At 50.5% G+C, this 23984-nt stretch overlaps 1 protein-coding gene across 1 annotated transcript; it reads left to right on the top strand.

Annotated features, from left to right (window-relative positions):
• The first annotated feature begins 1965 nt into the window (after positions 1-1965).
• Positions 1966-13047, top strand: CYP26A1 (cytochrome P450 family 26 subfamily A member 1). Its single transcript, XM_078643402.1, has 7 exons — positions 1966-8145; positions 8422-8649; positions 9217-9501; positions 10225-10371; positions 10722-10856; positions 11096-11251; positions 12444-13047. The coding sequence occupies exons 1-7, from the start codon at positions 7957-7959 to the stop codon at positions 12783-12785; spliced, it is 1482 nt and encodes a 493-aa protein (XP_078499528.1). The 5' UTR covers positions 1966-7956; the 3' UTR covers positions 12786-13047.
• Positions 13048-23984: the final 10937 nt, after the last annotated feature.

Genomic DNA, 23984 nt, shown 5'->3' with positions numbered 1-23984 from the left:
GGAGCATTCCAAATCGAACTACTTTGGGTTTAACATGGTTCTAAAACACAAAATTGACAGTTTTTTATTTCACTTATTCACCTTTTCTAAGTGTAAATGTTTCTCAATTAACATATGTAAGAGTTCAGTGACCAAGTAAGCCTTTCAGCCATATTAAATAGCATTAGAGAAGCATACTTTATTGCTTAACAATTTCGACGAACAATAAATAACAGGAAATTGGAACATGGTAAAAAGAAGACATCTTTTGAAGATTCCTTCAAAGCCACTGCAATTGAACATGGCCATACTCCCTTCTAAATTGCGCCCAGATCTCCATTACACCTAGGTTAGAGAGATCTCCCCCTTACACGAATGGACACTCCATTTTGCTGAAATAAAACAGCTGCGGGTTCAATTTAAATGCATTCTTGATCCCGCATACACAAAGGGAGCACAACACACATGTGCACCAAGACCCGCACAGTGGCCACAGGATTATATTGTTTGACGTGTCCAAGTTAGAAATCCTTTTTAATGATCTCCGATCCCTCTTGTTTAATGATCTCCCATCCATCCCTTCCTCGTTTTGCTTTTTTTTTATCCACAACATGTCAAAGAAGTGAAACAATTGCAAATATCTCGTTGTAAATAAATGGCAGTGCGCACCACTCGGTAGTACTTATTAACAGCCATTGATGACACAGAGCATTGCCAGATGCAGCGGTTTTTACCCCCAGTTCACCTGCATAGTGCTCTCACAAGGGGCCCATGCATTGTCGGAGTGCGATGCGCCACCTGTCTCCCTGAGCGGCGCGCACGGCTCCCAGTGTGACAGGCCGCGGCCGGGGATGCGTGTGCGGCAGGCCTGGCCTAAGTGCTGCTGGCATGTTGACCCCTGGGTGAACCAGAAGCCCCTGCCCTTCTGACCTTGTCTCTGAGGTGAATCTTCGCGGTCAGCGGAGGCAGAGCCAGTAGGCGGCGAGTACAAGTGTCAATAACTAACTTCAATTAGCGCGGCTACTGAACTCACCCCCGCAAAGGCGCCATTGTGATCTGAAGTGATGCCGCGCACTCGCCCCAGTCAAAGGCGGCCAGTGCGAGGCCGGTGCACGGGACGCCCCAATTACTCAAAACACATGCATGCCAACCTGCTGGCTGACTGATAAGGCCGAAGTCTGGCGATAAGAGGGGGATGCCATTAAAATGAATACACTGTTTTAGGAGGGTGATCTTATAAAGTCTCAATGGAGGCCTGTTGCATTTTAGCAAGGTGACTGTCACAACAAGACCTGCAATTGAGAGTTAGCTGAAGGACATGCAAATATTTAGTTTACAATGCCCTTTTCTCTAAAAAAAAAAAGCAACCTCGTTACACTAGCTCTCGCCCTTTCAAATTTTTGAATGAGGCCACTAACATTAAAATCACCCACCCCCGCCGTCCCCCCATATTGAGACCTGCGTCGAAATGCATCAAGCTTATGCATCATGTGGGGGTCTCGGGCGGGAAAATGGCATATTACATTTAAATCAACAATTTCGTTTAGATTTAAACGGAGGTAAAAACGTATATTTGTGACTCCAACGCAGGTGAACTCGTGCAAGACTGCCGTGGACACGACGTACTGTCGGTGGGCACCACAGTCCGAGTTTGAAAGAGGGCACACCGAACACCGGTCAGCGCTGGAAGCTGCGCAGTTTGCGGGCGAGCTCTGATAGCGGGAGCTCGCACGAGCGTGCCGCTGAGGAGCCTTGCTGACCTCGGTGCTCGCCGCGCGCGCACTCTGGCGCCCTCAGGCCGGGAGGGGGCGGGCTCTCGGGGGGCGGGCCCCGGCGGTGATTACCGCGCGCGGCGCTTTGATGGACACTGAACTTGGCGAGCGCGCGGGCAGCAGGGTTCACGCAGATGTCACGGTCCGTGCGGCCGGGTCAGCGGCAGGTCAGCTCCTGGGAATGGGATGGCAGGCCGAGGTCAGGGCGGGACCGCCCCCCGCCCCGCCCCCTGAAGGCGGCGCCCCTGCCCACTGCAGGCCTGGCACGCTCCGGGGACAGAGCGGACTGGGAGGGCAGGCACGCTCCGGGGGAGCCCTGGAGGGGCAGGAGGGCCGACCGCAGGGCCCGGGGTGGGAGAGCTGGAGGGGCAGTAGGCCGGCTTCGGAGACACGAGTAGGGAGGACTAGACAGGCCTGGGAGAGGTGGCACGCTCCTGGGGCACCCTGCAAAGTGTAGGAGGGCTAACCACAGGGCCCAGGTTGGGAGCGCCTGGACTCCCCGGGTAGCCATCGAGTGGACAATGGGCTGTCTCCAAGGACTGGGCTGGGGCGCTCCCGGGGGAGTCCCCTACTGGAAGGTTGGCTAAGGAGGAGGGGGCAGCAGGTGTGCACGCTCTGGATGAGGTCTGAGGGCCCACTGCGTCGAGGTAGTCCTAGGGACACAATATGGGCACTGGCTGGCTAGGACGCATATATCGGAGGGAACAGCCTCCGAAAAGTCTGGCAGGATAAGGAATAAGCAAGTGACACCCGAAGAGCGCAGAATTGTGCCACGCTTCAGAGTGCCTTTTTCCGGTAGTAGAGTCTCTCTCTCTCCCGGTACTACAGTTCTTTTCCTTTAACGTTTCCACGCTTTTGTTTTGGCACATTTAATGCCCTACCATTACTAAATTGGAGTTAAAATGTAAATAGTTATTTCAGGTTTAAGATAGGGGCATTGTTTCAGAACCGCGCCGCTGGCCTTTCTCTCATTGCACAATTACACCCCTTTCTAAGCCTCTCACATGTGCGGTATTTAAAAAACGTAAGTGATTTTTATGTTACTTTGACATTAGGTGACTGCTGTTGACTCTGGCTCTTTCTCTGAAAATGTTTCATAGGCTGTATCAAAATCCAACAACCATTGACCTTTAGCCTCTACATTTCCATGAACAGCTCTGGACTGGTGTAGGCGTAGTAGATAGTGGAAAAATACATAGGTAAACTCGCCATCTGAAATGTCATATGCACTGCACAGGAGCAGGAAGCGATGGATCTTTATATATTGGTGTTCATGTCGGGTATTCAGCTGGAACTGCAGCAGCAGTAGTATTTTATGTAAAAGTGTACTCTAGTTTGCACTGCCACGGCCTAGTGAAAGAGGCCATTTTTATTGCGTAATTTGTACCGCGCCTATAGAAACCCCTATGACAATTCCAGATGAATTACAAATGCTTTCTCCTAAGTTCAGCAGCTACCATTTTAGAGCCAACCTATGCTACTGAGGTAGATACCATTTCCAGGTTCGGTGTGGTTACTGGTTTCAGATTAATCAAGTTGGATTTTAGCGGTCCTCCAGCCGTTTATCCACTCCTCAAACTTCCATCCGGGCCCGATGGATCCAGGAGAAACCATTCACAACTGGTGAAGAAGTATTTCCTCCGGGAGAGGCAACAGTTCAAGAGAAGGCCATGAGTTCAGTTTTGCTCACAACACTGTTCACACGCCTGTGCAGTGAGTCACACTTCCAAGTAGAGGTTGGGCGCCTTGGAGTACACGCGTAGACACCTGCAGCTGCCCAGGTGTTTGTAGCCAGGACTACTCAGAGGATGTCCAGAACCAGACAGAGAAACCACTTCCTGCTCTGCAATATTTACAAAGCACTCGCGCAAGTGACTCGTGGGTTACCTTATTGAAACTTTCAAGTTCCGAGTAAACTTCGCAGGGGCATGGGGTCGTAAAAAGATTCTTTACACCCACCGTCTTAAATGTTAAACTGTGGTCACCTCGCCGGTGTCAGGGTCTATTTATCCATTAATGTTAAGTACTGGGTGAGCAGTGAAGCCTTCTGTTGGTCGTTATACCCCAGTTATCCCTCAATAATGATAATAAAAAGGAATAAAGAAGATGTTACACAGTTGAGCTGTATATAGAGATTATGCCACGCTGGTTTTCGTTCCTAAATAAAGATCTTTAACCAGAGGACAAGGAGTTAAGTTTAGGTGGCGTGACACAATCTGATTCAATTGGCCATGTGCGTCCAGGCTGTTTCCTCTGTAAAACGATAGAAACTCGGTCTGCACGGCAGTAAGCAGTGGTTTCTCAAGTTAATTGCAGGTTAGTGTTGTACTAAGGTTCAGTTTGACCTTTGGGCTGAAAAACATATATACTTTTATTAGCACACGTCTTGCATTTATATATTTCCATTACTATGTCATACATATAACATGAACACACACATACCACTATGATCTCCCCAATAACGTCTCTAGACTCTTCCCTCCCATACCCCACCTTTGAGTCTTCCCAAACCTCATTTTACTACTATGATCTTCAAAATAACACTATCTAGACGTTCCCCTCCTTTAATTATCCTATTCAAACTAAGGGACTCATATGTCCACCGTCCAAATTAACAACTTCTATTTCCCTACACTAATACATCACTATCAGTGGGTTCAGAAGTAGCGTGCTACTTGGCAAATGGGTTTCAAGCCTCGTCAGTGGCAGATGGCGCTATATAAATACAATTACAATATTTATGTATGGGAACGAGGAATACAAATTGTGAATTTGTGAACCACAGCAATCCTCCGAAGCCGACTAGATGCTGCGTCTTTCAGGCAAAGATCGGCTCTATTGGTTATCTTCGAAAGCCAAGCATTGCATTGCTCACTAGATACATAGATACTCTCAATATTTAAAAACCTATTTAAAGACAAAATGTGTGCACCTGAGCTGTGTGTAAGGTAATGCACGTATGACGGTCCTGGCGCACGTTCCAGGGTGCTTCATTTCGCGGTTTGGCTGCCCAATAATGGAATAACAAGGTTACCCCGCCCAGAGTGGCCGCTTACAGGGTGTTGCTGTATTTTGGTATTTTCCCTCCGAGCGACTTCCTATAAATCTACAGTAAACGTAGAAAACAAGGTGCTAAAAATGTCAGGTTAATAACAGGTCACTGAAATACTTTCTGACACAGTGCCTCACCGAGGTCCCTCAACCACCAACCTTTTTTTTATTTTTTACAGTTTAATTACCCAACCTCTGAAGTTTCACTTCATTTTTCGCGTGCAGTAACTCTTGGATATTTCCAGTTATGATTTGTAAATTTAGCAACATCTGTTTCTAGGTGAGAGGATAACGAGCTGGCGCATTCTTTGCAAGTCCAAGCAGATGCGCAAATAGAGACAGAAATCCCCGCTGATGTCCCTAATTTGGAGGCAGGGGACGAGCAGGGAGTAATTACACCAGGGGTTTAAAAAGGGGTTTAACCTGCTGCCCTCGAAAAGGTGCAGTTAAGTCATAAAAGCAACCGTAAACGGCTTTATGTCCTGGTTACGGCTAATCTTTATGACAAATATCTGATCCCAGCCAGGGTGCCAGGAGCCCGCAGCTCCCCTGAGAGTCTATAGGGCGCAGGGTGGCAGGACAGGCCCCTCCACATGTGGTAGGTCACTCCATGAGTGCATGGTAACAAGTGGAAACACGGGGATGATTCTGTGGAGCGCGTCGGGGGATCAGCTTACTTGCACACTGAGTGAGGAATGCTTTTGAAGGGGCAGATTACCCACTTACAAAATGCACAATTTCTGCTTGGAATGGCTCCCTCCTTGCTAAGCATACCCTATGTGTACCTATCTCTTGGGGTGACATCAGAAGGGCACTTGGTTTCATGCCCTACTTGTCTGCCCATGTCTTGCGTCTACTAAAGAACAGGGCGTGGCCGCCATTTTGTTTTTGTTAATTATCATTACTGTGTAGAGAGACAGGGGTGGGGGTGCTTGTACGTAATTAGTGGACCGAATACATCAGTGTTGCCCTAGTGAGTTAGGACATGGTGTAGAATAGAAAGAACGAAAGCAGTTACTAATATAATGGAAAATGGGGATGGTCATGGTATGCCCCCTCAAAACAATTAATCGTTTTCTAAGTTGTTAGTTTCCGTTACACTTTAACATACTTTACAAACAAGAGTACCGAACTTATCTGACAGAAAATCCAGGTCTAAAATGTGGACGCCTTGCCATGGCACCTGCTTTTTTTTACGGGAAATTGCTGTGCAGACTAGCATTTCAGAAGCAAGCCGTTTACGGCATCAACTATGGCACCAATAAAGGTGCCCATGTGCGTTGTCCATTACACTCCACCCTATCCGGTAAATGGACCTCCACACAGGACCCCACAAGGTCCCCCGTGGCACCGCGCACGGTGCCCCCGTGGCTTGCCCTGCGTGGCACCGGGCCGGTGGATGACTGGGAGCTGCCGGTTAATCCGAGAGTGGCCATAAGCAGCCCCGGGAGGGTGGCCCAGTGTTTACCTTCTGATACAGCCAGCTTTCCCTGGCTGACCCGCGGGTGAACCTGCGATTAGCGCACTATCAGAAGTTTACGGATCTGCCTCTTATTCCTCCCAGAATCCTAGACGTAAAAACAAGCTGGGGCTGCGGGGTGAACCGCAGGGCAGCCTCGGTGTAAGTGATGCTGCTGGGAGAGAGACGCCGCGCGAGCCATGACATAATTCCGCCTTTATACTGTAATGAGGACAGGGCGGAAACCCCGCTCTCGGCTCGATTCTTGGAAACACAGCAAGACAGAGATTTGTTAAAGATGCGACTTCCAGTTTCAAAGCACACCCCCACCCCTCCACACACCGCCGTATGCTCCACGATAGCTCAGGGGGTTGAAGCATCTACTGTGGAGATGTTCATGTATAATACAGGTCCCAGCTGGGTGGACTCCACCTTTCACCATTTTCTTCTTTCAGAGTTTATTAAATATTAAGCGGGTAATGTCAACTTGAAAACTCGTCCTCCTTTTAACTCGACCTGTTGACATTTCCCTGCCACTTTTTTTTCTTTTGATCCTCAAAAATATTTTATGGAACGGGCAAATAAAAACCGCCTTTCTGACTCAAAATATTTAATGAAGGGTGTATCAAAACGTTGTTGCAACAGTAAAATGGGGTGGGTCAAGAGCAAGCAAGAGAGATGGATATTTTATTTTGCGTTTTAGATTTGAACTGTCGGGAGGATATTTCCCGAATGAGAAAGTAAAAATGCTTTCAATTATGATCACACATTTTAACAAAACACGTGAAGCCTCGATCGAAAAACAAGACTCGTATGGTGCAACGCTTATAATTTGCCTCTGAAAGAAAGTACATTATATCACATAATCTACATTTCTGAGCATTTTTTTCACTTGCACCTATCAGTGCCCACCAGAGGCGTTCAGTGCTGAAATTCTGCGGCCGTGCTGGGTGAACTCTAGGCGTTTCCTAGCCTCTTCCAGGTAAGGGAATAACAGTCTGTATTGGTTGTGTTGGTTTTCGGGGATTTATATTTGTAAAACAGAGGCGCCCCCCTTATTAGGCAGGCCCATGAGTCAGGCCTGGAGCCGGCACAAAGCCTTGCTTGCGCCCCATTGTGCGGGGGAATTAGCACCTTTTCACAGTGAAATCCGCCGATTGTGTGGGGGCGCTGGAGGTGGAATACAACTGGTTAAAGGATTTGGGCAGCGTCCTCCGTGGGAGGAGCCAGTGCAGGCTGAAATCTGCAATTAAAGATGAACTTTGTGTGAACTAATTTATCTGACCAAGGTAAAAAAGGGGGCAGAGACCTGGGGAGTATATAAAAAGAGGAGGGCAGAGCAGTTAGCTTATTCTAGGAACACACGCGCCTAAACGTTGTCCCACTCAGGAGGGAGCAGCGCAGGTAGAGAGGGCAGCCCTCTACATTTACAGAGCAGTAAGAGAGCACTTTTTTAGGGATTTAATTCTAAGTTCGCCTGATTTTGCAATTGGACCCTTCTACAGCGCCTCGTTAAGGAGGGCTTGCCAAAGTGCTTTAGGAGTTCTTAGGAGGTACTTTTGGAGTCGGAGAGGGAGGATCCAGCGACCCTCTGCAGGTGTAGGGTCTGACCAGGCAGGTGCCAGTTGAGGGTGACTAGGGTGCGACCGGGCACCGCACAGCGCAGTTTGGGTAGGTAGGCACTGGTACCCCGCCATGGGGCTCTCCACACTCCTCGCCTCCGCCCTGTGTACCCTGGTGCTGCCGCTGCTCCTCTTCCTGGCCGCCGTGAAGGTGTGGGAGCTGTACTGTCTGAGCACCCGGGACCACCTCTGCCGCAGCCCGCTGCCCCCTGGCACCATGGGGCTGCCCTTCTTCGGAGAGACCCTGCAGCTGGTCCTACAGGTACGGAAGCCCCGCGCTAGCGCTTCACTGTACAGTATGACAATGTGTGCGGGATACCACAGGCTACAGACTAACATTTACGCAAACCATGTCCACCGGAGTGGTATCGGCGAAAGAATTGGTCATTTTATAGGTCTTCCCCCGATTTGACTAGAACGATTTTTCTGTGTCTTTGCTTTTATTGCTTCCTGCATATTGGGCACAGGTAGGCGTTCTCTATGCACCGCGATCCTCTTTTAACAACTTAAATTTCATTTCCTTGTTACTTTTTTTCAGAGGCGAAAATTCCTGCAGATGAAGCGCAGGAAGTACGGCTGTATTTACAAAACGCACCTGTTTGGGAGACCCACGGTGCGCGTGATGGGAGCGGAAAACGTGAAGGCGATCCTGCTCGGGGAGCACAAGCTGGTGTCGGTGCAGTGGCCGGCCTCGGTGCGCACCATCCTCGGAGGGGGCTGCCTGTCCAACCTGCACGACTCCTCCCTGCACAAGAACCGCAAGAGGGTGAGTACTCGAGACTGCAGCCAGACCCAATCTCCGCCTCTCTTGTACGCGCAGTAAGCCAGGCCAGTCACTTTTCCTCAGTGCTATTCTATAAGCAAAATGTATGAATGTTTGTGATGTTGTGTCTCCGCTATAGTTCAATTGAAACAGTCCCCGGCCTCTTGTTAGTTCCCGGCGGCTTTATTAAACGGGTACCTATGTGCAGAGACTCTCCATAAAAGGGCCTGCAGCACCACCCTGTGGCAGGCCCAAGATTGCGCCTGGCGTTTTGTCCAGATCTCAGTGGTTATATCTGGCCCGAAGGATTTAAATTAAGCCAGAAGAGTCAGTAGTCATTGTGTAAAAACGCCGGCCTTGCCCACCATATTCACTGTGCTCGCAGGAGGTGTTGGGGGTCTTACACTTTGGACTTGAGATGAAGCAGACCCTGGTTTTGCTGTTTGCCTTTTTGTGGCGAAAGTAATATTTCACGCGCTGGTTATGCAGGGGTTGTTCTTTTGGTCTCACAGGCGACAATACAGGCAGCGGTGCCCGAGTCTCACTTCTGCCCCTCTCTCCCACCCCCAGGTGATCATGCAGGCCTTCTCGCGGGAGGCGCTCCAGCACTACATCCCGGCCATCGAGGAGGAGGTGCGCGGCTCCCTGTCGCAGTGGCTGTCCGGCGGGGCCTGCGTGCTGGTCTACCCCGAGGTGAAGCGCCTCATGTTCCGCATCGCCATGAGGATCCTGCTGGGCTTCGAGCCGCACCAGACCGACCCTGAGACCGAGCAGCAGCTGGTGGACGCCTTCGAGGAGATGATCCGCAACCTCTTCTCGCTGCCCATCGACGTGCCCTTCAGCGGCCTCTACCGGGTAAGCAGGGCTCCTGGCAGGAGGGACTGGTGGTGTGAAACGAGTGCCTCAGAGTGGGCCGGTGGTGCTGGGTCGAAGTCAGTCACACGTCAAAAGTTAATTTCAGACGGCTTTTGGTCAAGTGAGTGACTTGTCACAGTCCTTACTGCACTCTGTGGCTTATTTACAAGCCCCGTGCGCCACTCCTACCTCACTTTTATCATGGTAAAAAGTGACGCAACAGCGGCGCAAGGGACTTGTAAGTAAGCCCCTCTGGGGCTTATTTACAAGCCCCATGCGCCACTTGCGTCATTTTCCCATGTTAAAAAATGACGCAAAAGTGGCGCAAGGGGCATGTCAATCTGTCCCTTTTGTTTAAACCTTATCGTAAAATATTTTCCTAGACAGTCCGTCTTTTCTAATAGGAACTACCTAAATTGGAGAGGCAGTTGTGTGCCATTCACATTCAAGGCCCTAGTATATATGTGAAGCTCACTGTGACCTGCTTGTAGCTCGGATGCACTGTGTACCTAGGGGTGGTCCCGGCTGCCATGGCGCCGCAGCAGGTTTTTTACCGACTGAGCTATCCCCTGCTGGCGGTGGTGGGATGCGTCCTGTGATTCGAGTGAAGCGGGGGGCCTCGGGCTTCCCTCACGGGTGGTGCCTGGACAGGGCTGAGGACTCAATGTGTTATGGAAATCCCATATATATTTAAGTAAAACTTTTCTTCTTCCTCCTCATCAGGGTCTAAAGGCTCGGAATGTGATCCACGCCAAAATCGAAGAGAACATAAAGGCAAAGATGGCCAAAAACTCGAACTGCCAGTACAAGGACGCCCTGCAGCTGCTGATCGAGCACACACAGAGGAACGGCGAGCAGCTGAACATGCAGGTAAGGTGCCGCGAGGCGAGGCCGCGCGCACTGGGCGCTCTGCAGCGCAGGGCGCACGGGGGTGACCACTGCACGCATTATTCGGGAACGAAGTCCATGTCGCCGCATCCACGTGTGGCTATTTGACGTTGTTTACACGTGTTCAATGTATTGCTAAGTGCGCGTAGGTGCCCCTGGGCGCCTGCATGGTTTTCCTGCAGTTATTGCTTCTCTAGTCCTGCATACACCCTCGGTCCACAGCACGACCCTCTGTAGTGCGAACATGTTGCTAATGTCAGACATTTTCTTAATGTGCTTCGGTTCAGTGTCCATTGGGCGCTTACCAATTCCCTTCTGGTTTCCACAAACAGGAACTGAAGGAATCCGCCACCGAGCTCCTATTTGGAGGCCACGAGACCACGGCTAGCGCCGCCACCTCCCTCATGACCTTCCTGGCGCTTCACTCGGAGGTTCTACACAAAGTCCGCAAGGAACTGCAGATCAAGGTATGTATGGTATGACCTGTCCAGGAACAATTGTGTTTGTCACTTTAGTGATGCGGGTGGAGGTAGTGGGCACACATGTATGCCCCACTGCAGTTTCCTTTGTGCAGTCGGTGTTAAGTGCACTTTTACAGAAACGGTACAGCAAAATGCAGCGGGGCCTGCGAAATATTGAATGCAGAGCAGAGCTTTATTATCTGTTTGTCGCGGCCGACATAATCACCTTTCGCATGTTATTGCAGGATTTACTGTGCAGTGGCGGCCAGGAGAGCAGACCCCTCACACTGGAGGCCCTGGAGCAACTCAAGTACACGGGCTGCGTCATCAAGGAGACTCTGCGGCTCAGACCTCCTGTCCCAGGGGGGTTCAGGGTGGCCCTCAAGACTTTCGAGCTGAATGTAAGTTGCATTTTTCATATTTGCCCTCACTGTCATGGCAGCCATCCCAGAGGCCCTAAGCAGAGGGCCTTCAAAAGCAACAGTGCAGCCCCAGCGCAGAACAAACGCCTTTCAGTATAATGAATGAGCATCTTTGTGGTAGATGCAAGGTTCTTTTCAGAAGTAGGCTTCCAATTGTTTGTGTGTAAGGCTAACCCAGCAAGTGGGTCGAGGCACAGAGCCTCCACATGGGCGCATTCCAGTTCTTTTATTTTAAAAATACAAGCTGTTGGAGATACTCTTTCTCTAACACCCACTTTGAATTTGCCGCTACGCGCCATGCCATAACTTTATTTTACCAGCCCGATGTTTTCTGGGAGTTGTAGTCCTGGTTCACTAAAGTTGATGCAGTGGAAGAGGCACACCTGAACATAAGGATCGGGAAAGGAGCCTCAGGACTGGAGCGCGGCTTCCTTAGTGACCTACTAACCTTGCTGTATAAAACGGCACCATTACCATAAACAGAATATTTATTAAAAAAAGTGTGTGTAATCCTAGCGGAATGCCCCCGTGCCAAGTTCGCAGTATATGAAGCTGAATAAAATGGTGGCTTCCCTTTGAACTACACGACAGACATATGCAGCATACTCAAACTTAAACATTACGGGCCTTATTTATGAAGGACTTGCGCCACCGGTGCGTCACTTTTAACATGGGAAAAAGTGACGCACCGGTGGCGCAAGGCTTTCATAAATGAGGCCCTACAGATTTACAAGCCACGTTTGCGTCACTTGTTAAAAGTGACGCAAAAGTGGCGCAAGGGGCTTGTAAATCTGCACCCCCTGGCTTTTTTACACAACCCTTGCGCCGGTGCGTCACTTTTCATATAGGAAAATGACGTACGGGCGGCGCAAGGGGCTTGTAAATAAGCCTCTAAAACTGGTAGCTGAGCAAGTTTGGGTCAGGGGGGTATCCGAGCTTACCTGAGGGGTCCGCCATGCGATCCCACCAGGCAGCGCGCTTACCCAAGCGGCGGGAGGTTCACGGGGTCAGTTGGGGCAGCACTGCAAACAGCTGACAATTTGCAGCAATTTCATGGCTGTCACTGCTCTCGGCCTCTAGAGGGCCTCGGCCGCACTGTTTCTCTTCCCTCACGTATGCGCTTGAGACTCGTCTAGCATCTTCTAACCGCCTTGCCTTCTTTCCCTCGCAGGGTTTCCAGGTCCCCAAAGGCTGGAACGTCATCTACAGCATCTGCGACACGCACGACGTGGCCGAGGTGTTCCCCGACAAGGAGGAATTTAACCCGGACAGGTTCATGTCCTCGCACCCTGAAGACAACTCTCGATTCAATTTCATTCCCTTTGGGGGCGGCGTGAGGAGCTGCGTAGGAAAAGAGTTTGCCAAAACCCTGCTCAAGATCTTCACGGTGGAACTGGCTCGGACCTGTGACTGGCAGCTCCTAAACGGGGCCCCGACTATGAAAACTGGGCCCACGGTGTACCCCGTGGACAACCTGCCCACAAAATTCATGGACTTCAATGGCATCATATAGTATACCTGACACCCAACACTCCGCAGCAATAGCAATTACGTGTTTGTATATATATTTTATAGCAACATATATATCTGTTAACTTACTTATTTTGTATTTAACTTGTAAATGTATTATGCCATAGTTATTTATAAACCTTCTAAAATATTTTTGTAAACACTGTTACATACTTTTGAATGTCCAAGCACTAACATTATGGGACTGTGGCCCATAATAAGTTTATTTCTGTAGAAATAAAAGTTTTTCTATTTTGAGAAAATTACTTCAGGTTGGTGTTTTGTGTCTCCTAGCTTTTAAAAATTCGATATAAGGTACACAAGGCTTTTATTTAGTTATTTCAGCTGCTAAATACACAAAATAAGCGATTGTAGTAGCCACGTTGTTAAATTCAACCAATACTCGTTACAATAAAAAAAATATATATATTTAGGTGCCATCCACGGAAGGCTGGTTTGGATAGCATCCACACTGACAGGCAGATACACATGAATATATTACTTCCCACACTTTCTAAAAATCTGGCTTCAGTTAATTTCAAAGATGCCATGTTTGAATAAATGTACTTTTGTTTGCCTTTTCCATTTTGTGTTTTTATACAGGTAACTGTTTTCACGAGCAAAAGAAAAACACCTTTAAGTACACGAATGAGCGTCTTTGTGGTAGCTGCAAGGTTCTTTTCAGTAGTTGCCTTCCAATTGTTGGTGTGTAAGGCTAACCCAGCAAGCGGGACGAGGCACACAGCCTCCACAGGGGCGCATTCCAGTTCTAAAAAAATTACAAGCTGTCGGGGACACTCTTACAACACAATGCCTGCAGTGTACTCTTTCGGTAACACAGCACCCACGTTAAAGTTGCCGCTACATATGTGACGCTAATCTGCCCATGTCATCATCCGGGGCATAGATGCACACAAAACATGCACAGGGCTGCATAGTTTGGAATCTACCAGCAGGCACTCCATACCCCTTGTATTTCACTCCTGCAGGTTCCTGCCTTCTCCCTTTGTGAAAGTTTTTACCGTCTTCTTTACCCACTCTTGCTGTTGGGAAATTTCAGGTGAAGAAAAATAAGACCCCCTCCCCGCAACTACCAGCTCAAATTAAGCACTTTATACCATACCAGACTGCCAAGGAGTCACATACAATGGCACCAAGAAATGCATCCCCCCTCTCTGGCCCCCTGTGTATGGACGATGAGTTCTCCCTGGTACTAACGGATTAAGCCTCCTGCTCTCCGGGAAGGCTGGCAGACTGGACTAAGACCCCTCTCCCCCACCCCTTGCAGATGTGCAGGACACAATTCATAAAAATAGGACATTTATTCAATAAACTCCATTGAGTGGCCACTTAGTTCCTGGTCCCCAGCTCTCGCCAAGCAGGAGCAAACAGTAAGTCAGCCCCCAGCAGGCGGGAGCAGGAAAAGTGCTGCTCACTGGGAGTGGACTTTTCATCTGGTTTTCTGCCCAAAACGGATGAAAGAATTGCTCCTGCACACAGGGAGCAGCATTTTTTGCTGCTCCCTGTGTGCAAGAGCAATGTCGGCTCCCGCTAGAGGCTGGGAGCTTGCGGGGACTGCAGAGGGCATTGATGCTCCCCTGGGGTCCCCAATAGAGTAGACTGGGTGCCCTAGGTGTGGCCAACCCAGCATCAATTAGCTGGAGGATGGGGTCCCTGGGCAAAAATTGGCCCCGGGGAGAAGACCACATGGCCCCCTCCTTCCCTTCTTTGATCTTTAATCCTTGTGGGAGGTGAATGCATCGCTGATCTATATGTGCTGTCTGTGATGAATGGGTTATTTCTTGGTCTCTTGGCAAAAGATTCCATGGTTCTTCCGTTAAATGAAAAAGAGGATGCAAAAGTGAAAAATCACCTGTCTGCATCTAGCATTTGGCCCTGCCCCGTTCATCGTAGTAGTATGCAAATGTATTCCCACCTTTTGGCAGTATGATGGACAGCTTACCAAAAGGCCCCCAATAGGTTTTCCATCAATTATAGTGATGCATTCTTGATGCCAAAGAATATGAGGGCATCTCCACCAAACAAAGAAGCACTTACTTCATATGGTTAAGAGGAAGGACCCTTGTTTGGAGTTTAACTTCTTCGTAGGGATGTATGACGTTATAACGCATACTTTTACTCCGCAGACCATTACAACGCGACTTTTACTCCGCATACCGTTACAACGCATAGCGCCTTGGGGCGCTGGATAGTGGTAAGTATAATTTACTATTCTAACTCCAGTCCCCGTGGACCCTAGGGAAGGTGTTGGATAGTAAATTATACTTATTCCCTATCCTAGAGCGCCCCCCAGCGCAATGCGTTGTAATGGTATGCGGAGTAATGGTCGCGTTGTAATGGTAGTGCGGAGTAAAAGATCCGTTGTAACGGGTGTATACCTCTTCGTAGTCTCATTGTCTTCTCTATAGAAGGGTTCATGTTATCACAGATTTCTTGATGACTGCGCAGAGGTTCAATTACATTGTCGAAACACACAAGGTCTCTGGAGACATTTCCTCGTGGTCCATTGCGCAGCTGTAGTGTTGAATATACACTAGACCTTTACTCAACAAGGCAGCACTTACTAATTAACCAGTAGAAAGTACACCCGTTGGGTAGACATTTAGTGCAACACTGTTGACTCTAGTTGGACAAAGCGGCAGTTGAGGTTCTGTTCTGGCGCGGTCACTCACACAGCTGCTGACATACCCACACAGACACTCAGGCACCCACTAACACATTTATTCAACCACTCTCACATCCACTCAGACGCATACAGCCACTCACACACCTACAAACCAATCACACACCCATCCAGCCACTTGCACACCCACTCACCCACACAACTACACACCCACCCATACAGCCACTCATACCCACATACTAATCCATACAGCCACTCTCAAACCCATACAGCCAATCACACACCCACTCTCTGATTCAAATCTACTCACACCCTCAAAACTACTCACACACCCTTTCATACACCTATACAGACACACAGACTCAATCACAGACCCATACAGCCATTCACACACCCAGTCGCCAACCCATACAGATACTCACACCCACTCACAGACCAATAAAGCCACTTACAGACCCTTACAGCCACTCACACATCAATCAATCAATCAATCAATCAATGACACTTATAGAGCGCGCTACATACCCGTAGGGTCTCAAGGCGCTGGGAGGGGGGGGGGGGGGGGGGGTGCCGCTACTGCTCGAACAGCCAGGTCTTCAGCTTCTTCCTGAAGGAGAGGTGGTCTTGGGTCAGGCGCAGGTCGGTCGGGAGGGAGTTCCAGGTCTTGGCGGCCAGGTAGGAGAAGGACCTTCCTCCTGTAGTCGCTCTTCGGATGCGGGGGACGGCGGCGAGGGCGTGGTTGGCTGATCGGAGGTGGCGTTTGGGAGCGTAGAAGTTGACTCGGCTGTTGAGGTAGCTCGGGCCTTGGTCGTGTAGGGCTTTGTGTGCGTGGGTGAGGAGGCGGAAGGTGATTCTTTTGTTGACGGGGAGCCAGTGAAGGTCTCTCAGATGTCCGGAGATGTGGCTGGTTCGTGGGATGTCGAGGATGAGTCTGGCTGAGGCGTTCTGGATCCGCTGGAGTCTCTTCTGGAGCTTGGCGGTGGTCCCGGCGTAGAGGGCGTTGCCGTAGTCCAGTCGGCTGGTGACGAGGGCCTGGGTGACGGTCTTCCTGGTCTCGGTGGGGATCCACCAGAAGATTTTCCGTAGCATGCGTAGGATGTTGAAGCACGCCGAGGAGACGTTGTTGACTTGCCTGGTCATGGAGAGGGAGGAGTCCAGGATGAAGCCCAGGTTGCGTGCATGGTCTGTCGGTTTGGGTGCGGTGCCCAGGGCGGGGGGCCACCAGGAGTCGTCCCAGGCGGAGGGTGAGGAGCCCAGGATGAGGACCTCCGTCTTGTCCGAGTTCAGTTTCAGGCGGCTGGTCGTCATCCACTCGGCTACCTCTTTCATCCCTTCGTGCAGGTTGGCTCTGGCGGCGGCGGGGTCGTTCGTCAGGGAGAGGATCAGCTGGGTATCGTCGGCGTAGGAGATTATGCTGAGGTTGTGTTTGCGTACGATGGCCGCGAGGGGGCTCATGTAGACGTTGAAGAGGGTGGGGCTCAGAGATGATCCTTGGGGGACGCCGCAGATGATTTCGGAGGCCTCTGACTTGTACGGTGGTAGACGGACTCTCTGTGTTCTTCCGTCGAGGAAGGAGATGATCCATTCCAGCGCCTTGTCCTGGATTCCGATGTTGCTGAGGCGCCGTGCTAGGGTGCGGTGGCAGACCGTGTCGAATGCCGCGGAGAGGTCTAGGAGGATGAGGGCCGCTGTTTCTCCATTGTCCATCAGGGCTCGGATGTCATCGGTGGCGGCGATGAGGGCGGTCTCGGTGCTGTGGTTGGCTCGGAAGCCGGACTGTGAGGGGTCGAGGGATCCGTTCGTCTCGAGGAAGGCGGCCATCTGCTTGTTGACGGTCTTCTCGATGACTTTGGCTGGAAACGGGAGGAGCGAGATGGGGCGGTAATTCTTGAGGTCGGTGGGGTCCGCTGTTGGTTTCTTGAGTAGAGCGCTGAGTTCGGCGTGTTTCCAGCTCTCGGGGAAGATGGTGGTGTCGAAGGATGTGTTGATGATGTCTCGCAGGTGGGGTGCGATGACAGCGTCGGCCTTGTTGAAGACGTGGTGAGGGCAGGGGTCGGTCGGTGATCCGGAGTGGATGGAGTTCATCGTGCGGATGGTGTCTTCAGTGCTGATCGGGGTCCAGGCGTGGAGAGTGGTGGTGGGGGGTGGTTGTTCGGTCATGGTGTGCGTTGGTTGGTTGATGAAGCGGTTGTGTATGTCCGCGATCTTGTTGTGGAAGTATGAAGCGAGGGAGTTGCAGAGGTCTTGCGATGGGGTGATGTCGTTGTTTCCTGCGCTGGGGTTGGAAAGCTCTTTCACGATGTTGAAGAGTTCCTTGCAGTTGTGTGCGTTGTTGTCCAACCGGTCCTTGAATGCTGTTTTCTTGGCGGCGCGGATCAGCTGGTGGTGTTTCCGGGTGGCAAGTTTGAAGGAGGTCCTGTTGTCTGGTGTCGGTTCCCTTCTCCAGACTTTCTCGAGGGCTCGGCAGTTCTTCTTGGAGCTCTTGAGTTCGTCGGTGAACCATGGGGCCTTCTTGCTGCCGGGTCTGCTAGGCGGGGTCCTCAGTGGGGCGAGTTCGTCCGCGCAGTTGCTGATCCACTTCGTGAAGTTGTCGGCGGCCTGGCTGGGGTTCGCTGAGCTGGCAGGAGGGTGCTGGCTCAGGGAGGTGGCGAGCTGGTCTGCTGTGATCTTGTTCCAGCTTCTGCGGGCGGCCTGTTGCTGGTGTTGGTGGGTCGTTGTTCTCTTGAAGGTGAAGTGGACGCAGCTGTGGTCCGTCCATTGAAGCTCTGTGGCGTGGCTGAAGTCGATGTCTGTGCTGGAAGAGAAGACTGCGTCGAGTGTGTGTCCGGCGAGGTGGGTGGGGGTGGACACCAGTTGCTTTAATCCCAGGTTGGCGAGGTTGTCGAGCAGGGTGCTGGTGTTGCGGTCGTTGTTGTTCTCCAGATGGAAGTTGAGGTCTCCCAGGAGGATGTAGTCAGCGGAGGGGAGGGCATGCGGGCTGACGAAGTCGGCGATGTCCTCGCTGAATTGTGTGCGTGGTCCAGGGGGTCGGTAGATCAGGGTGCCTCTGAGGGTGGTGTTTGGGTTGGTGTGGATCTGGAAATGCAGGTGTTCGGCGCTGGTCAGAGTGTTGTCGGTGCTGGTCGTGAGACGGATGGTGCTCCTGTGGATGATGGCGATGCCTCCCCCCATCTGGTTGGCGTTTCGGTCCCTCCGGACGATCTTGTAGCCCTCTGGGATGGCGATGGCGATGTCAGGAGCTGAAGAGGCGTTCATCCAGGTCTCCGTGAGGAAGGCAACGTCAGGGGCTGTGGTGTCTAGGAGGTTCCAGAGTTCGATGGCGTGTCTGTGGACGGAGCGGGTGTTGAGCAGGATGCACTTGAGGTGGGTGCTGCTGGTGTTCGACTTGGCGGGTGCTGGTGCGAGGCAGGCCCGGGTGCAGGTGAACTTGCAGGCGTGGCAGCTGAAAGGTCCGTGGGTACGTCGTGGAGTGGCTTGGTGGCAGTCTGGAAGTCGGCCGGTGTTGAGTGCGATGAGAGTGGCGGCGGAGTACGTCAGGCGGGTCGGTCGGGGTCTTCGGGGGCCAGGGGTCCTGGCGCTGGTCGCGATCCGGTCGCGGACGGGCGCAGACGGGCTTACCTTTGGCGCGCCTTCGGCGCACAATCGGCGCACCCGCTGCGCGTGACCGCTGCGCGTTCGCACGGTCGCCATTTAAGGCGAAGTGCGCGGGTGGGCGGAGCAGCTGGGAGGCGGGAGCGGGGAGGGAACAGAAGAGAAAAGGGGCGGGGCCAATGGCGGTGGCGGGAAGCGAGAGCGGAGGGCGGCGAGGTAGGCGGGCAATCAGGAAGGAAACTGGACACGGCACAGAGGATGCAATTTAAATTAACAGGCACAAATGGAGGGCAAAACGAAGGAAAACAGAAGGAAAAACGGAGTTACGGCAGAAGCAAATGCAGGCACAAATTACGGGCAAAACAAAGAAAAACAGCTAAATAAACGAGCAGACGGCAAAAATAAACAAGCACAAATATAAGGCAAAACAACTGGTAAACCAGAGGGGAGCGACCACGGCGTCAGCGAGGCCGGCGGCGAGGCAGAGGGCAGGCAGAGGGAGACACACGCAGCAGCTGGTGGCCGTGCGGCGCGGGGGTGTCCCACAAGTGGGTCACACTCACCTGCGTCGCACGGTCGCCATTTAAGGCCAAGTGCGCGGGTGGGCGGAGCAGCTGGGAGGCGGGAGCGGGGAGGGAACACACCTATAAAGCCATTCACACACCCACAAAACCACTCACACACCCTCTCACAGACGCATAAAGCCACTCACACACCCACTTACTGACCTATTCAGCCACTCACACACCCATTCTCAAAAGTTTAAAGGTTACAGTTAGGAAATAAAATAAAATAAAGAGTTTCATAATTCACTAAAAACCCCAAACGTTACAGGATGGTATGAAGTCATCCATAAGCGGGGCCTCTGGCGAGTTGCTCGCTGTTTTTTTCCTGGACCATTTTGGGCCCGGAAATCCCATCCCTCAGCCTGCCCCAATAACCCCTTCACTGCTAGGCCTCCCCCCGTGCTAAACTTTTTTTTTCTATTTAGGGTAGTTTGTGCTTAGGCCCCTGTAACTTTTTGACCACATAAGGTATCCACGCCAACATTGCGTCCTTTTCTTCCAACATCCTGGTGATTCTAATGGTACCCAGAGTTTGCGGATTCCCCTGGAGGAGACCCAGAAATTAGCCAAAATACAGCAAAATTTTTATGTTTTGGGGAAAATGGGGAAAAGTGTTGCAAATGAAAGCGTCTGGGTTTTTTCCCTACAAATGGTATCAAAAAAGGGCTTGAGGGCCAAAATCACCATTTTCCCAGCTTTTAGGGAATGCCAGACTTTTGTCAGAAAACCAACATTTTTCACACCGTTTTGGCATTTTTCTGGGACATAGCCTATTTTTGCTATTTTTTGTGCTTTCAATCTCCTTCCAGTTAATGGGAGACATGGGTATGAAAGCAATAATTGATCCTGAAAAGCTATACATTTTTAAAAAGGGGATATATAGGACTTGTAGGTTCACCAAGAACCCGACGAACCCAGAGCCAAAAACTGAGCAGCGACTAGCAATGTTTTTTTATTATGTGCCGTGTATAACCCAATTATTCGGGGAAAATGTATACATGGAAAAATCGGTATGAAAGACACCTATGTATTTCTGAAATGGGAACAAAATATAGAGTTTAGAAACAGTAGATATTTGCACATTTCCAAAATTGGGAATATTCATGCTAGCATGAGAATTATAGGTCATTTTTCAAAATGACTTCTTTTTTACACATTGTCTTTCATTTGGAAGGCAGAAATGCATCAAAAGTCAATAGGTAATAACATTTGCTTTACAAATCTGAATTACCCTGACTCTCCCGATAAAAATGGTACCTCACTTGTGTGGGTAGGCATAGTGCCCACGTCAGGAAACGGCTCAAAACGCAACGTGAATACACCACAATTTCAAAATACCCAATTTTTGCAAAGTGCCTAGCTGTAGTTTTTTAACCCTAGCTCTGCCGGCACCTAGGGAAACCTAGAAAACCTATACATTTTTGAAAACTAGACACCCAGGGGAATCCAGGATGGGGGGACTTGACTGACTCTCACCAGGTTCTGTGACCCCGAATCCCATGCAATCCTAAACAATTGTCAAAAAAACACATTTTCCTCACATTTCTGTGGTGGAAAGTTCTGGAATCTGCGTGGATCCACAAATTGCCACCCACCACGCGTTCCCCTAAGTCTTCTGATAAAAATGGTACCTCACTTGTGTGGGTAGGCCTAGTGCCCGCGACAGGAAATGCAACGTGGACACAACACAATTTCACAGTGAAAAATGACCCTTTTTTGGAAAAGTACCCAGCTGTAGTTTTTAAACCCTAGCTCTGCTGGCACCTAGGGAAACCTACCAACCCTATACATTTTTATATAGTCTTAAATGGAAGATTAGCCTCTGACTTCCAGGCAGCGTATACACATTTCTCCCACTCTAGACTGGCTAGTGGGTACTTGGGCCTCCCACACGAGTGAGGCAGCATTTTTATCGCGAGACCTGGGGGAATGCTGGATGGTAGAATATTTGTGTCAGCCCGGTGTGTCAGCCGAGTGATGCCACAACTTGCCCACACAAAAATGTGGGAAAAAAGGGATTTTTTTCAGCTAATTTTCAGGTTTGCAGGGGATTCTGGGTAAGAAAACGTTGGGTGATCCACGCAAGCCATACCTCCCTGGAATCCCCCGGGTATCTAGTTTTCAGAAATGTGTGGGTTTGGTAGGTTTCCCTAGGTGGCCGCCGAGCCCCGGATCAAAAAGACAAGGGACCCCCTTGCAAAACCATGTTGTTTTGTGATAGGCAATTTGATGTCGCCTCAATACGTTTTGGGCCCTTGCCTGTCCTGGGTACTTGGGCTTCCCACACAAGTGAGGCACCATTTTTATTGGGAGACCTGGGGGAATGCTGGGTGGTAGGAAAGTTGTGTCAGCCCGGTGATGCCACAACTTTCCCACACAAAAATGTGTGAAAAAAGTGATTTTTTTCAGCAAAATTTCAGGTTTGCTGGGGATTTTGGATAAGAAAACTGTGGGGGATCCACGCAAGCCATACCTCCCTGGAATTCCCGGGTGTCTAGTTTTCAGAAATGTGTGGGTTTGGTAGGTTTCCCTAAGTAGCCGCCGAGCCCGGGGCCAAAAAGTCATGGGACCCCCTCTGCAAAACCAGGTCGTTTTGTGATAGGCAATTTTGATGTCGCCTCAATACGTTTTGGGCCTTTGCCTGTCGCAGGTACTTGGGCCTCCCATATGAGTGAGGCACTATTTTTATCGGGAGACCTGAGGGAACGCTTGGTGGTAGGACATTTGTTTCAGCCCCGTGATGCCACAACTTTCCCGCACATAAATGTGTGAAAAAGGTGTTTTTTTCTGCTAAATTATAGGTTTTCAGGGTATTCTGGGTAAGAAAGCGTTGGGGGATCCCGCACGCCCTACCTCCCTGGAATCCCCTGGGTGTCTACTTTTCAGAATTGTGTCGGTTTGGTAGGTTTCCCTAGCTGGCCGCTGAGCACGGGGCCAGACATCCAGGTGACCCCCCCCCCTTGCAAAACCAGGTAGTTTTGTGATAGGCAATTTTGATGTCACCTTAATAAGTTTTGGGCTCTTGCCTGTCACTGCTACTTGTGCCTCCCACACACGTGAGGCACCATTTTTATTGGGAGACCTTGGGGAATGCTGGGTGGTAGGAAATTTGTGTCAGCCCAATGATGCCGCAACTTTCCCACACAAAAATTTGTGGAAAAAGTGACTTTTCAGCTAAATTTGAGGTTTGCAGGGGATTCTGGGTAAGAAAACGGTGGGGGATCCACTCAAGTCATACCACCCTGGAATCCCCTCGGTGTCTAGTTTTCAGAAATGTGTGAGTTTGGTAGGTTTCCCTAGATGGCCGCCGAGCCCAGGGCCAAAAACCCAGGTGACTCTCCTTGCAAAACCAGGTCGTTTTGTAATAGGCAATTTTGATGTTGCCTCACTAGGTTTTGGGCTCTTGCCTGTCGCGGGTACTTGGGCTTCCCACACAAGTGAGGCACCATTTTTATCGGGAGACCTAGGGGAATGCTGGGTGGTAGGAAATTTGTGTCAGCCCCAGGATGCCACAACTTTCCCACACAAAAATGTGTGAAAAAAGTGATTTTTTTTCAGCAAAATTTCTGGTTTGCTGGGGATTCTGGATAAGAAAACGGCGGGTGATCCACGCAAGCCATACCTCCCTGGAATCCCCCGGGTGTCTAGTTTTCAGAAATGTGTGGGTTTGGTAGGTTTCCCTAGGTAGCCGCTGAGCCCCGGGCCAAAAAGTCATGGGATCCCCTTTGCAAAACCAGGTCGTTTTGTGATAGGCAAATGTTGATTACTTGTCTCGTTACCCCTCAACTCTTTTCTTGCAAGCAAGAAAGTTAGGGAAGGGGGATGTGAGGGGGTCGACTCACTATTATTATTATTATTATTATTCTGACATTTATTGAGCGCACGGCTACCCCCAACGGGAGTGTCCCGGCGCTGTGGACCGCAAAATAGAAAACCTGAAAAGTTAACAGCTGGAGAATAGGAAAGTCTTCAGATTTCTCCTGAATTGAGGTTCTGAGTCCGTGAGGCGAAGATTGAGCGGCAGGAAATTCAAAAGTCTGGAGGCTACTACCGTGCAAGCTCTGCCCCCCTTTCTCGCTAAACGGAATCTGGGGGTGAGTAGGAGCCGAAGGTGATTAGATCTGAGTGCCCTGGACGAGTGGACTATCTTAAGTCTTCGTCTGAGGTATCCAGGCCCCCTGCCCTTCAGAGCCCTGAAGATGAGCACCAGGGCTTTAAACTGGATACGTGCAGCGATAGGCAGCCAGTGAAGGTTCCTCGAATGTAGGGAGATCGAGTGGTGGTACGGGATCTTACAGATCAATCTGGCTGCAGCATTCTGCACCATTTGTAGCCGACGTAGGAGATAGGCTGGCATTCCTACATACAGGCTATTGGTGTAGTCCAGGTGGGACATAATAAG

Source organism: Lissotriton helveticus, chromosome 5_1 (genome assembly GCF_964261635.1).
Source record: "Lissotriton helveticus chromosome 5_1, aLisHel1.1, whole genome shotgun sequence".
Classification (NCBI taxonomy): domain Eukaryota; kingdom Metazoa; phylum Chordata; class Amphibia; order Caudata; family Salamandridae; genus Lissotriton; species Lissotriton helveticus.
The sequence above is the reverse complement of the archived record's forward strand: the minus strand, read 5'-3'. Positions and strand labels throughout refer to the sequence as shown.